At 46.6% G+C, this 15,789-nt stretch overlaps 1 protein-coding gene across 1 annotated transcript in view; it reads left to right on the top strand.

Annotated features, from left to right (window-relative positions):
• Positions 1-15,789, top strand: part of RAVER2 (ribonucleoprotein, PTB binding 2) — a 100,271-nt gene that overhangs the window by 44,834 nt on the left and 39,648 nt on the right. The window contains exons 7-8 of the mRNA XM_068239309.1: positions 5,411-5,512; positions 5,593-5,683. Of these exons, the coding sequence (XP_068095410.1) occupies positions 5,411-5,512; positions 5,593-5,683 (193 nt within the window). The remainder of the gene's footprint in view (positions 1-5,410; positions 5,513-5,592; positions 5,684-15,789) is intronic.

The raw sequence follows: 15,789 nt of genomic DNA, 5'->3' as shown, positions 1-15,789 counted from the left end.
CCGCAGCCCCCCTGTGCCCGCACTATCACCAAGTGTCCCTCCAGTCCACCGCAGCCTCCCTGTGCCCGCACTGTCACCAAGTGTCCCTCCAGTCCACCGCAGCCCCCCTGTGCCCGCACTATCACCAAGTGTCCTTCCAGTCCACCGCAGCCACCCTGTGCTTGCACTGTCACCAAGTGTCCTTCCAGTCCACCGCAGCCACCCTGTGCTTGCACTGTCACCAAGTGTCCCTCCAGTCCACCGCAGCCACCCTGTGCTTGCACTGTCGCCAAGTGTCCTTCCAGTCCACCGCAGCCCCCCTGTGCCCGCACTGTCAAGAAGTGTCCCTCCAGTCTACCGCAGCCCCCCCTGTGCCCGTACTGTCACCAAGTGTCCCTCCAGTCCACCGCGGCCCCCCTGTGCCCGCACTGTCACCAAGTGGCCCTCCAGTCCACCGCAGCCCCCCTGTGCCCGCACTGTCACCGTGTCCCTCCAGTCCACTGCAGCCACCCTGTGCCCGCACTGTCATCGAGTGTCCCTCCAGTCTACCGTAGCCCCCCGTGCCCGCACTGTCATCGAGTGTCCCTCCAGTCCACCGCAGCCCCCCTGTGCCCGCACTGTCACCGTGTCCCTCCAGTCCACTGCAGCCACCCTGTGCCCGCACTGTCATCGAGTGTCCCTCCAGTCTACCGTAGCCCCCCGTGCCCGCACTGTCATCGAGTGTCCCTCCAGTCCACCGTAGCCCCCCTGTGCCCACACTGTCACAGAGTGTCCCGCCAGTTCACCGCAGCCCCCCTGTGCCCGTACTGTCACCAAGTGTCCCTCCAGTCCACCGCAGCCACCCTGTGCCCGCACTGTCACCAAGTGTCTCTCTAGTCTTCCGCATCCCCCCCTGTGCCCGCACTATCACCAAGTGTCCCTCCAGTCCACCACAGCCCCCCTGTGCCCGCACTGTCACCGTGTCCCTCCAGTCCACCGCAGCCACCCTGTGCCCGCACTGTCACCAAGTGTCCCTCCAGTCCACCGTAGCCCCCGTGCCCGCACTGTCACTAAGTGTCCCTCCAGTCCACCACATCCCCCCCCCCCCTCTGTGCCCGCACTGTCACCGTGTCCCTCCAGTCCACCGCAGCCACCCAGTGCCCGCACTGTCACCAAGTGTCCCTCCAGTCCACCGAAGCCACCCTGTGCCCGCACTGTCACCAAGTGTCCCTCCAGTCCACCGCAGCCACCCTGTGCCCGCACTATCACCAAGTGTCCCTCCAGTCCACCACAGCCCCCCTGTGCCCGCACCGTCACCGTGTCCCTCCAGTCCACCGCAGCCACCCTGTGCCCGCACTGTCACCAAGTGTCCCTCCAGTCCACCGCAGCCCCCCTGTGCCCGCACTGTCAGTGTCCCTCCAGTCCACCGCAGCCCCCCTGTGCCCGCACTGTCACCGTGTCCCTCCAGTCCACCGCAGCCCCCCTGTGCCCGCACTGTCACCAAGTGTCCCTCCAGTCCACCGCAGCCCCCCTGTGCCCGCACTGTCACCGTGTCCCTCCAGTCCACCGCAGCCCCCCTGTGCCCGCACTGTCACCGTGTCCCTCCAGTCCACCGCAGCCCCCCTGTGCCCGCACTGTCACCAAGTGTCCCTCCAGTCCACCGCAGCCCCCCTGTGCCCGCACTGTCACCGTGTCCCTCCAGTCCACCGCAGCCCCCCTGTGCCCGCACTGTCACAGAGTGTCCCTCCAGTCCACCGCAGCCACCCTGTGCCCGCACTGTCACCAAGTGTCCCTCCAGTCCACCGCAGTCACCCTGTGCCCTGGCGAGTCGACGGGCCACTGCGCTTGTGCCGTACATGTCCTCGATCGCGCTCCCATCGTCGGGAGTGTTCTGCACAGTAGATATTTTTTTTCCCATTCTGCACAGAGCACGGCTTCAGGGGGCTGACAAAAGCCCAAAGTAAGTGCCCTAGGCAACGTGTTTTTTTTTTTTTTTTTTTTTTTTTTTTTTTTTGTCAGTTTAGTTCACTTTAATACCCTCATTCAGATCAAATTCAGCCAGCGGTCCGCTTCTGCTGAGCGATGAGCAAGAGCGTCGTTCTCCCCACATGCCCTGTCTGCTGGGTGACCTTTATTACCGCGCTGAGCCCCCTCAACCCAGAACCCCCCCCTCCCCACTGCAGCCTACTGGCATGTCTGTACAGCTTCGGCCCTGCAATGTCTCTCATACGAGACTTTATTCAGTAGGAAGGTCCCATCAGAACTGTGCTGACCCCTTTGCTGTGTAGAGAATTACAGGAGGCAGGTTTAGGCATTTCGCAAGTAGTGCATAAAAATATTTCCATGTTCTTAATAATCTCTTAACTAGGATTAAATGTCTTTTAATTTCATTTTCTGCTCTGCTGAGTTCTTCCTTTAACAAGTTACACTCTGCTTCTGCATTCTAAACGCTTGAGTTGTCACATCCTGGTTCTGTGTATCACATTCATTAACTAAAACCCCACTGAGTGTCAGAGCTCTGATTAGAGTCTATTATTACACAGATTTAGCTCTTCCCTCCCATTGTTGTATTGATGCACTGCTCATCTGTCCGGTTGTCGATCAGTCTTGATCACCATCTGGAAGAAGGAGTTGCGCGCTACGAACAATCACACATAGCAATCATTGTAATTTCTGTAGCTCCATATGTTTCGTTAATGTATTTTTAGAATAAGAATTAATTTGCAAAGTGACTCACACAGGAGGCTTATAAAACAACTCTATGCAAAGTGTGGAAATCTATGGTGACCTATTGCAAACAACCTTCTACTGATCTGATTACAGGAAAGTGAAAGAATGAAGATTTTGCACTTGCCTGAAAGTAGTATTCTCTGCGTGTGTGTGTTAGTATTCTCTGCAAGTGTGTGTGTGTGTGTGTGTTAGTATTCTCTGTGTGTGTGTGTTGGCCTACCATTGAGGAGGACTGCAGAGCGGACACATGGTCAACACGGGTGACAACTGGGACCGTTGGGCATCTTCCATTCTCTTGAACTGAGTGCAGAAGGACAGGACAGTGCTTGATGCACTCCTAGATTTACAGCTGGTCCCAATTTTTTTCTGCCCATGTTGTGTGGCTTTGCTGCTTGGAGTACTGCTTTTTGAGAGTACACACATACAGACAAGGTTAAGTGCTCTCTGTATGTATAGTTCAAATGAAGTGCAGAGCTTGTGCCCAAGAGTGTTTTATAGTGCATTTTATTTGGCATACTGACATTTTCTGCTGCACTTTGCAGAGACCATAGTCATGTCTCTAACTGTCCCTAGCCATATAAAAATGTCCTCCTCATAGTCTAGCATCCCTGTCATACAGCCACAGGCCAGTATGTTTTTGAAATGTGGGAGGACATCTGTGGAAGCTTGGGGAAAACATACCATCTTCAGTTTGATGGTGTTCTCTCTGAGATTTGAACTTGGCATTGCAAGTTTCCTGTTCATGTCATAGAGTACAGTTCTTCAGTTGTGCCATGCATGCTAGGGTGATTTTATGCTAAAATCGTGTGATGTAGCTTTTTTTTTTTTTTTTTTTTTTTTTGGTCTTTTTGTTATTCTTTAGATAGAACACCACTGGCTGAATGCTTGTTGCAGGTTTGTGCCTCAAAAAACAACTTGAGACATAAAAAAAGAAAATAGAATGAAGCTAGATGACCTTTCATTTAGTGTCCTTGGTCTGCTGGTTGTCTTTGCCTTCCCGCCCTCTTCATACGCAATGGGACCATCCAGTCAAATACTAAATCCAGTTAGCTCCTCCAAGTGGCAGCACGACTCAGAACTGCGTAGGCACTAGTTCCAAACCGGACGAGCACAGCGAAAGCAAGCGCTCAGCCACAAGCAGGGACAATGAGCAGTGCCAGGACATTTAATAGTAGCCTTACATCTAGCGATGATGGGCAGATTTGACCAAGAGACAAATCTCTCTAATCGAATCTGATTAGAGAGAGATCTGTCGTCTGCCCATACACTGCAAGCTGGTTCCTGAAATAGATCTGGAATTGGCCAAGTGATGCCACATCACCAGCCGGACGCTGTCCCTTAATGTCCAATGTGCCCATTACCTGTCCTTGTCTGTTGCTGGCTCCGTCTTCTGTCCATACATGCACCCCACGTAGTTACCAGAGTAACATGGGAGCAAGTGTGACGTTGCACACGCGCCCACCTTAAAGTGGATCCGAGATGAACTTTTACTCATTGCATAATTGTGTTCCTTTCCTATTGTTTATAGGGCATTCCTCAAGCCAAATACTTTTTTGTTTTAATACTCTAATTCCCTATAAACTAAAGAAGCCACACCCACAGGTTTTCAGAGAGCCAAGGCACTTTCAGACAGTAGCAAGGGCTCATCGGAGCTCAGTCTGGGCAGGAGGAGGGGGAGGTATTACTAGCCAGAGATTTCAGAGGCAGAGGGGTGGAGGAGGGGGGATTAGTTTTTTTTTGCTCAAGATGCAGATAATCCTGCTTCTGTGTAATGTTTACAAACAACATGGCTGCTGTCATTGTATCACAGGAATAATCAATCATATTCTATTAAAGCTGTTTGCAGCTAGATTTGCTGTGTAAACTATCTAAACTTTAGATAAGATATATAGACAAGTTACTTGTTATAGTTAGTTTTTCATCTCGGATCTGCTTTAAAGAGAACCAGAGACGAAGCACCCTCATGTATTTTACCATATATATCAACAGGAACATGACAGTAAACGCCTACTCTGCTCTTTCATTTTTCACTGCTCAGTCTTCTTATCAGCCCTGATAAAATCTCTGAATGAGCTTTCAGTCTAGCTTTGCCCCGTAATGATTATAGCTGAGTCAGTCTTCTGTAATGTCTTTTCAAGCCCAAGCCTGCCCCCTTGTGGCTCTGCTTTCCTGCTATGTATCCTTGTAGCAGGAAATCAGAGTACACGAGGGGGCAGGCTTGGGCTTGAAAAGACTTCACAGAAGACTGACTTAGCTATAATCATTACGGGGCAAAGCTAGACTGATTGTCTCTGTTGTCACTCATCCTGATATCACTTGCTGTTACTGCCGCACACCGAATTGACCACGACAGCCCGACATCTTGCAGCATGTCTAATCAGCATGCTAGGCCTGATATTGGTCGCATCGTCAATCGGGCACGCACTTGGTGGCATCTGATCAATTCCATAATTATGGATGATCAGCTGCTAAATTAATAATGTATGGGCACCTTAAATAATAAATAAGGTAATCTAGCCCACCATGGGTTTCCCGATTTTTGGGGTACTTGAGCCCAGACGACTGGCATTGTGTACGTAATGAATGAAGATGGCACCCTCTGTATTTCTTTCATTTCAGGTTAATTGAATTTTGTCAGAGGGAATTTTTGGAGAGGAAAACTTCCTGCATTCCCTCCATGCTGTGTTTATAGGTATAACCAGTTTGTACTCCTCTCCTACAGAAACCAGGCCTATCGGGTAACCTCATGCTTCAGAACTACTCCCAGCTGCAGATGGCCCATCAGCAGCTGCTGCAGCTGAAGAACTCACAGACCAGTAACAGTGTAAGTATCTGTATGATGAGCATACTAGCACTCTGTTCCCCTGCTTTACCTGCATTCTCACCTGTTTTTATCATTAATAGAAACCTGGCTTGCTGGGAGAAGCCCCGGGCTCCATCTTACAGCCCTCCCTGGGCACAGCGCAGACTGGATCCGTGGAGGCATCACAGAAAAGTACATTTAAATTTAATGTCTTTTGAATGGAAGTGGCTGCACCGAGTGCTCATTAAAGTAAACCTGTAGTCCTAAAAAAAAAAAAAAAAAAAAAAAAAAGTTTTTAAACTTACCTCAGTAGGGGGGGGGGGGGGGGGGGAAGCCTTTGAATGGCCCATATAGCATACGTGTCAAACGCCGGCCCGCGGCCCAAATCTGGCCCTCAGAGCCATTAAATTTGGCCCTCAAGGGGTTCCCCCACTTTGCATTATGTTTGGCCCACTCTAGTCCACTAGGGAAATTATATTGGAGATGAAGCCCTAGAACACCAGGGGGAAGTAGGGGGAAAGCACTAAACACTAGGAAACGGTATAGGGGAGGGTGGGGGCCACTAGCCACCAGGGATCTGTGTATGGGAAGGAGGACCACTAGTGTATCAGGTTCCATTGCAATCAATGGAACCTGAAACACTGATTGTGATGTGACAGAAATGCTCTAAAAAGCTGCAGCACTTTACTGTGCAACTTCCGCGGTAATCCCAGAAGTGCACTGGGAGTGATTTTTTTTTTTTTCCTTGGGCTGCACCACGGATATATCCTATCTATCTATCTATCTATCTATCACACAATGAAAAGTCTTTATTCCACTTGTGGTTGCTGAAAAAATTGTGTTGTTTCAGGCAGATACACCTAATTAGTTCTTTTCAGCAACTATGAATAGACTGCAGGAGAGTTATTGAACAAGCTCTGCTTATACTGTGTTTCCCCGAAAATAAGACAGTGTCTCATTAATTTTTGCTCTTAAAGATGTGCTAGGGCTTATTTTCAGGGGATGTCTTATATTTCTATCAGGCAGGGTCTTTCAGCAGAACATTTCCTGTTCCTTTGTACTGTGCTGTTACTGGATTTGAAGATGTGCTACTGTACTGATCAGGCACCTGCCCTGTCATCCCTGCACACAGCTGATAACTTTGACAGCCCAGGGGCCCCAGGTCCCTGCACACAGCTGATAACTTTGACAGGACTGGTGCCCAATTGGCACTGCACCGCGCTGTCTCCCTGCTGGCTGCCTCATCCTCCTCTTTAACTTCCGCTAGGGCAGGCGTGTCAAACTCAAATACAAAGTGGGCTGAACACTGTACACTGGGACCTAGTCACGGGCCGAAATTGTACGTTGGAAAGTAGGGAAACCCCTTGAGGGCCAAATGTAGTGACTCTGAGGGCCAAATTTGGCCCACGGGCCAGAGCTTAATATGCATGCGCTTGCTTATTTTCAGGGTAGGGCTTATATTTCAAGCATGCTCAAAATCCCAGCTAGGCATTATTTTCAGGGTAGGCCTTATTTTCAGGGAAATAGGGTAGTAAACACTGAGGCTTAACCCTTTCACTGCCTTCTGCAGAAGTGAAACTAAGTAAAACTTTTTTTTTTAATTTTTTTTTTTTAGTATTTTCATCAATTGTTATGAGCTGTTAGCTGTGGCTAATCTTTTAGAGCGCAGAGGAAGTTAAGTTCTTTTCAGTTCCACTTTAAGCTTCAGGTTTACTTTAATAATAGGAAGTTGCATGTAAAGAACTTGAAAATTGAAACCTATGTGATATATCAGGAAATATAAGAATGCCTATCAGTTTGTATTTATGACTTCTCCTTATTCAGAGGGTTTTTCCCACTCTCTGAATTCAGATCAGAAAGGTATCTATTGTTTTGCCACATCAGGTGGCAATCTGTAAGTGTATGACCACCTTTAAAGGGAACCTGAAGCGAGAAGTATATAGAGGCTGCCATATTTATTTCCTTTTAAACAATACCAATTGCCTGGCAGCCCTGCTGCTCTATTTGGCTGCAGTAGTGTCTGAATCACACCAGAAACAAGCATGCAGCTAATCTTGTCGGATCTGACAATGTCAAACACCTGATCTGCTGCATGCTTGTTCAGGGTCTGGGGCTAAATGTATCATGCTGGGAATACACCATACGTTTTTTTTTCAGCAGATAGATGGTTCGATAAATAATTTCCGACATGTCCGATCTTATTTTCGATCGTTTTTTTTCTGATCGATTTCTCATAGAAGTGAATGGAAATTGATGATAAAAGATAAGATTGATCAAAAATAAGATTGGACAGTAAATCGACTGAAAAATCTCATTGTGTATTCCCAGAATAAGAGGTAGAGGATCAGCAGGACAGCCAGGCAACTCTTCCCCGCTGCATGGGTCACACCTCAGGCGATGCGATGTGGGGCGCCGAAAGTGTCCAAACCTGCGCAATGCGGGCACAAAGGCTGCAGCGCGTAACCACATGAACCGTGCCTACTGCACAGATTAGGCAGTAATGCAAGTCAATGATGGATGCAGCAATTGTGCAGGATGGGGCGTGGAGTGCATGTGCGGACCAATGGGAATCCCAGTGACGTACTTGTCCAGCAGGGAGTATGTCACTATCCGGGGGGTCGCTATACATATGAAAATATATAGTTGGGATGCGCTGAGACTGAGAACTGGATGCTGCGTCCATGGAGGGAGGCCAGGCTCAGAGTGCCCAGCGGTGGTGGGAGCCCGTTTGGGCAACTGTGCATCATCCATCAGTTATGTTCAACGTTATTATTCGCACCAGTATATTGAAGGAGCGGTGCTGAGTGCCCGCTGGTCAGATGAGAATAGTGTACCCCGCTGTAAGCCAGGACACTGATCTTTCTAACATTTGACATATCTGTTACTGGAGAGAGCTGGTTGGTGCCAGTATTGCGGTGCACTAATCAAAAGGACTTTCTGGCTGCATTTTCTTGTGCTATACATATGACCATGTCGCCGCACCGTGGTGCAGAGTCATATGAAGGCCGGTTGTACACCTAATATTAGCATCCCAAGTTCTGCAACTTTTTTTTACTTTTTTTATTTATGTATTTATCTCTCTATGTATAGATTTATGGAGTACCTTTTACCCCCTCGTTAGCTTTGAAAGTGAATTTGTATTAAGAATAAAATCTCTAGGTTTAGTTGTCTATGTACATTGACATTTTTGATGTACTTTAAATTCCTCTGCTGTTAAAATCAATCCAATTCCAGGAAAATGTGTATTTACGTCTTAGTCAGTACAGCATACGGCTGAAATTCCTTTGTTGTGCTACACTACTACCTGTTCCCCTCCCCTCCCACTTTGAAGACTATGCCTCATTTCCTGTCTGTGAGGTCATTATGAATATGGTATAAATATGATGGTTGGTTGGGGGGGGGGGGGGACAAAGCCTCCCGACGCAACAAAAGTTTCTTTATTGCTGTCTCTGCTGCAGACGTACTCACTTCCTATCAGTATATTTTTAGCTTTGGGCTTTAAGGCTGACTGAATATTTTGCATGTTATGAACACAGGTGTTTGGTTGTTGGCCTGACTGATTGATCCAACAACCATCATGCCAGACCAGCATATGAAAGGCAACATTGACGTGTGTGTGTGTGTGTGTGTGTGTATTTCTAACGTGCAGGCAACGGTCATAATCTGTTTCTTTCAAGGACAATCCGTAGCTCTTGAAAAATAAATTTTTTTATTTTTTCTTAAATAATTTAGCGGTTTTGCTAGTTTTACTGAAAAGTTTTTGTTTGCAAAAACAGTGTGTTCACTGTTGCAGTAACTAGATGCTTGATATTGGTGGAACATAATCCTCCTGACTAGGCTGCATTCACAATATATTGGTCTTGGGAGTGGTAAACCTCAGGATTTTACTGCCCTCTTAAAATCGCTGTTGTGTAAACCTATGTGCTGCCTACATGTATGAGGGCGAGTAAAAGAAAGCTACTTGTGGCTTCCTGGTTGCACCAACTGCATACATGTGTGCAGACTGGTGTTTTTTTTTTCTACGATAGGCGTCAGCGGGTCGTTAGTGGTATAGCATGGAAACGGCCGCTCGATTGAGCGGCCTTTCCATGCTAGTTCACGGAGACTGCCTCCGTGAACAGTGTGCGAGCCGCCGATCGCGGCTCGCACGCATAATGTAAACATGCGGGGAAGAATTCCCCGCTGTTTACATCACACGGCGCTGCTGCGCAGCAGCGCCGTGACGTAGATCGGCGCTCCCCGGCCTCTGATTGGCCAGGGATCGCCGCATTCTGATTCGCCGGCATTGACTCTAGGCGGCGCAGGACGGATCTCCGTCCTGCGCTGCCCATAGGAGGAAGGGGAGGGACGGAAGGGAACGGAGGAGGAAATTCACTGCGGAGGGGGGCTTTGAGGAGCCCCCCCCCCCCCCCCGCCAAACGAACAGAGCCGGCGGCGATCAGACCCCCCCAGCAGGACATCCCCCTAATGGGTAAAAAGGGGGTAAGTCTGATCGCCCAGCCTCCTTGCTGATCTGTGCTGTGGGCTGTAGAGCCCACGCTGCACAGATCAGCGAAATCACCCCTGGTCCTTAAGTGGTTAAAGGAAACCTAAACCCAATTGAAAAAAAAATGAGTTTCACGTACCTGGGGCTTCTACCAGCCCCTGCCTCCATCCTGTGCCCTCGACATCCCTCCCGGATCCTTTTGGTGCCCTGCCGCCAGCTAGTTTCGTTTTAGTTGACTCTGAGTCGGCGGACCGCCATTCGTCTCATTACATGCGTTACTACGGTTACAGGATGCTATAGCGGGTGTCAACGCGTACAAAGATACGTGTTTACATCCGCTATAGTGTCCTGTAACTGCGGTAATGCGTGTAATGATACTTGTGGCGGCCCGCCGACTCAGTCAGCAAAAACGAAACTAGCTGGTGGCGTGGGACCAAAGGATCCGGGAGTGACATCGAGGGCACAGGATGCCTGCAAGGGGTTGGTAGAAGCCCCAGGTAAGTGAAACTCCTTTTTTTTTCAATTGGGTTTAGGTTTCTTTTAAGCTTTGCACAAGTTGTTTTTGGGCTGTCTCTGTCAAGAATCTAGAGAGTGTATAGCTGGCCCAGAGTGTCATTTAGACACTTAAGTGGCTTGTCTCTATCTTCGCTGCCAGATGCTGCACCCTCACTTGCCACCTGTCCTTTGCTGCCCATTGTTCCACCTCCCCTCTTTATAGAGTGGCACACTCTGCTCTGTTACAGCTATACACTGTGCCTCACTTGTTCCCTAGTTTCTGTAATGATTATTTGTCATAAGTGCAAGGCTTTAAAGCTAATCTGAAGCTTATGATATAATTAATTGTATGTATAGTATGGATAATAAATAGAACATTAGTAGTAGCAAAGAAAACGGTCTCATATTTTTATTTTCAGTTATAGCTTTATTTATAACCTTGTATTACTGTCCCAGTTGCAGTTTAGAATCCACACTCCCTTTTAACTGTAAAATGCAGCAGAAGTAATGACCCTTTGAACTATCCTGCAGTAAAACCTTATATCAAGCTTTCTCTCACTGTTTCTTAGCTGTTTAAGTGCTTAAAAAAAAAGTGATTTTTAACTTTACAGAACAGAAGCAAAATAAAGCCTTTCTTGAACTTCCAAAGCTTAGCTTGCCAGTTAAGCATGCAGCAAGAGGTCAATATTTTCTTGCTTGAAGATAAGGTACAGCTACAAGCAGTGCTGTGTAATGCACTAAGGGCTCTTTCCCACCAGGACGTTGCGTTTTAGGGGACGTTAGAGGTTGCATAACGTGCTCCTAACACAACGCCTGGTGGTGTTGGAGGACGCTTCCTAGACCTGCGTTATGCAGCTCTTTGTGCGCCTTTTTTGTGCTATAGACTGCAGAGACCACGTGATCCGCATCACGTGGTCCCGCCAGCCAATCGCCTCACAGAGCGGCCGCTCCAGGAAGTAAACACTGCATGTTACACCGTGCAGTGAATATTAATTAGCCATGTGGGTAGCCGAGGACAACATTACTGAGCATGTGCAAACAGTATAACGCACAGCATGCAGCACTTTAACCTGACGTGCAGCGTTACACTGTAACGCAACGTGGGCACTGTGAACAGCCCATTGATTTTTCATTACTGTGCGGTGGGCTGCGTTACAGGCTGCTCTAACGTGCGCCCAGGGCTGTGGAGTCGGTCCAAAAATCCACCGACTCCGACTCCTCAGTTTAGGATTCCACCGACTCCGACTCCTCGACTCCGAACTCCTCTAATTTGCATATTACAATTTTGTTGATTAAAAGTATTTAACATGAAATTTGTCTCTTAACTGCCAACGCTTAGGAATTTTACAAGACAACTGAAGTGAGAAGGATATGTAGACTACTATATTTATTCCCTTTAGACTAAAACTAGTCCTTGGTAAGAGTACTTGTAAAAGGTACAAACCGGAACAAAGAACATCTATCAGGCCCTAGGCAATGTAATGCTACGTACACACATGCGACAACGATCGTTCGTTGTTAACGACGAACGATCTTTTAATTGACGAAAGAACGACCGGAGTAAAGTTAGTTCTAAAAAGTGTGTAACGATCACATCGTTAGAACGAACGTTACACCACGTAAAAGCACTTAATGCGCCTGCGCATAAAATTGTAAAGTTCCCTGGAGAAAAAGTGAAATGCGCATGTCCAGCCTGGTACAAACGATCGTTTCCAACGATGTACTACTTTTGCAAACGATCGTCGTTGGTTAAAATCCGCCGAGACAGAACTTTCTTTTGTAGCGATTTGGCTCGTTCGTCGTTAGACTTAATAGTCGGTGGTTCGTTTTTTGTAACGATCGTCGTTGGTAAAGATCGGGGAACGATCGTTACAAACGACTATAGTCGCATGTGTGTACGCACCTTTAGTGTGGGTACATGTAAGAATGATGTGCAGGTACTCTGCAGGGGAATGAGGAGATTGTAAACAGACAACACCTCTGTGTTCAATGTGCACAGCATTCTCAGTGGATTACCTGCAGCTATGTGGGGAGTGCATATGTAGAGTATAGTACTACTGTGTAACAAAGTAAACCTGAGACAGATGAAATTAAAGTTTTATACATACCTGGGGCTTCCTCCAGCCGCCTTCAGGATAATCAGTCCCTCGTTGTCCTCCTCCACCACCTGGATATTCTGCTATGAGTCCAGGTACTTGAGCCAGTCGGGCGTAGTGCACATGCACACACTCCGCCGCCAGGAGCATACTACACCTGTGCAGCACTATTGCGCAGGTGCAGAATGTTCCTTGCTGTGGGAGCGGCATGCGGCCAGACAGCGCTGACTGGCTGTATTACCAGGACTCATAGCAGAAGATCAGGGTGGTGGAGGACAGCGAGGGACTGATTAGCCCGAAGGGGGCTGCAGGAAGCCCCAGGTATGTATAAAACTTTACTTTTCATCCGTCTCAGGTACCCTTTAATTTGTAGTCGCCAAACCAAATTTTAACAACATATCAAATTATTTGATTTCATGAGCAAAGGGAGTGCATACATTTGCATAAATCAGCATCAGTGCAGAATTATTTCCATCTCATTGACCATCTCTATTAGTGACACAGCTATACATCAGGCTTTATTCTTACAGCATAGATGTTATTTAGTATATATAAGAGATTCCTGTGTACACATCATATATACAGTCACAATCAGATATGTACATCTGACCTTAAAAATACGGGGACTGCTTTATTGAAGCAGCAGAAGTAACTAATTTTGATTGGTTTATTTCATTTTTGTGGACTAAGCACAGCTATTACTGTATATATACATTATTTTTAATGACTATTATCTGAGAAATAGAACATTTTATCATATTTTCTATTTTAACCAGTTCGCATTCAGTCGTTTTTCGCTTCATGCATCCGAACAATGTTCACCTCCCATTCATTAGCCTATAACTTTATTACTACTTATCACAATGAACTGATCTATATCTTGTTTTTTCCGCCACCAATTAGGCTTTCTTTGGGGGGTACATTTTACTAAGAGCCACTTTACTGTAAATGCATTTTAAAAGGAAGAATAAGAAAAAAACGGAAACAAATCATTATTTCTCACTTTTCGGCAATTATAGTTTTAAAATAATACATGCCTCCATAATTAAAACCCACGTATTGTATATGCCCATTTGTCCCGGTTATTACACCATTTAAATTCTGTCCCTATCACAATGTATGGCGACAATATTTTATTTGGAAATAAAAGTGCATTTTTTCCGTTTTGCATTCATCACTATTTACAAGCTTATAATAATAAAAAAAAGGAAATATTTCATCTTTACATAGATATTTAAAAAGTTTAGACCCTTAGGTAAATATTTGTGTTTTTTTTTTTTTATTGTAATGTTTTTTTGTTTTTTTTAATTAAACATTTTATGTGGGTATTTTTGGGAGGGTGGGATTGAAATTGTATTTTTTTTTTGTAAATATATGTGTATTTTTATTTTTATTTAACATTTAGATGTAGTTTACTTTTTGGCCACAAGATGGCAGCCATGAGTTGTTTACAGTGACGTCACTCTAAGCGTACCACGTACGCTTAGAGCGACATAGGAAGCAGAAAAAGCGTAGCTTCCGAGAGAAGCTGTCGCTTTTTCTGCGGGGGAGAGGAATCCGTGATCGGGCACCGTTGCCCGATTCACTGATTCACTGGCTAACAAACCGCCGGCCGGGAGCGCGCGTGCACGCGCGCGATCGGCCGCGTGGACGCGCAGGAGCGCACATGGCTTCCTGGACGTGAGTTTCACGTCCAGGAATGTCAAATAGTTAATTACAGTTACAAATTCATTAGGAGTCGGAGTCGGTGCATTTTTTCCCGACTCCAGGCACCCAAAATTGCCCGACTCCACGACTCCGACTCCACAGCCCTGCGTGCGCCTGTAACGTCCCACTATGAAAGCAGCCCAAAGGACAAGAGCAGGATATGGAAGCTGCCATATTTGTTTCCTTTTAAATAATACTAATTGCCTGGCTATCCTACTTATCCTCTGCCTCTAATACTTTTAGATAAAGACCTTAAACAAGCATGCATTAGATCGGGTGTTTCTGACGTTCTTGTCAGATCTGACAAGATTAGCTGCATGCTTGTTTCTGGTGTGATTCAGACACTGCTGCAGCCAAATAGACCAGCATGGCTACCAGGCAACTGGTATTGTTTAAAAGGAAATAAATATGGCTGTCTCCATATACCTCTTACTACAGTTGTGCTTGGTGTAATTGCCTTCTTAAAACAGAAGGAAATTTGCAATAATTCAGTTATAAATGAACATTTGTGGCTACCCACAATGCACTACTACTACTTGTGCTTAAAGCACTTATAATATGTTAATCACTGAGTTTTTGTAGCTCTCCCATAAAAACGGAGGTTCAGAAATCCTAAAAAACAGCTAAAGGTTTCCAAACGTAAAATGCAGCAGATGAGTAGCACTCGGCTTAGTCCGGCGTTGTTAATCTCTTACTCCAAGCATGAGACATTATTTGCAGAGCAATAATAATAGCAGGAGACCCAATGGTTGTGAGAGGCAGCCTTGTAGGAGGTGCATCATGGGAAATGAGCCTGCTTGAGCAGCAGGTTTGAGGGGAGGAATAATTACCTCTGGCCAACATTTGTAAGCAGTTTCGTGCAGTTTATGCAAAGGCATTTGGCTTTGTAATTTGATTTATTTGATATTTTTTTTCTGACCTTTTCTTTCTAGTTGTAAATGCTTCTGCTAATGTACAGAGTTCTGTTCATTATTTGCACAGCTCACATTCTTCAGCACAGAGAGGGGCATGTGAGAGGTTTGGTGGATACAGATTTTCAGCGAGTAACTTAGTAAAGCTCCATAGATGACCCTCGACCGAGGCGGCAGATAATGACCGCCTCTGCTGAGAATTCAGCATGTGTATAGCAGCCCCCGGCCGCCCACGTCTCCTGGGGCAGATCGTTGGCTGAGCAACAGCTGAGAGTATTGTTCTCCCCATTTATCCCGCCTGCCGTGAGAGGTCACTTTCCTGCTGCTCCGTCCACCTACATAGAAACAGAACACATTACTAGCCTGCAGGCTAGCGAGACATGTCTCTGCAGCCTCGGCCCTCCAATTCTGCACAAGGGATCATTTGCCGACCGCCGCCAGGCAACCTGCCTCATATGTTTGAACAAGGCTTAAAGGGAGTCTGAAGTATTAATGAAAAAAAAACCAAAACAGATACTTGAGAGGGAATGCTCTGGGTCCTATAGAGCAGAGTTCCCCAACCCGGTCCTTAAGGCCCACCAACACTGCATGTTTTGTATACAT

The sequence above is a fragment of the Hyperolius riggenbachi genome, chromosome 6 (genome assembly GCF_040937935.1).
Source record: "Hyperolius riggenbachi isolate aHypRig1 chromosome 6, aHypRig1.pri, whole genome shotgun sequence".
In the NCBI taxonomy this organism is placed as follows: Eukaryota; Metazoa; Chordata; class Amphibia; order Anura; family Hyperoliidae; genus Hyperolius; species Hyperolius riggenbachi.
Note: the sequence above shows the minus strand (reverse complement) of the source record. Positions and strands in the feature narration are given on the sequence as shown.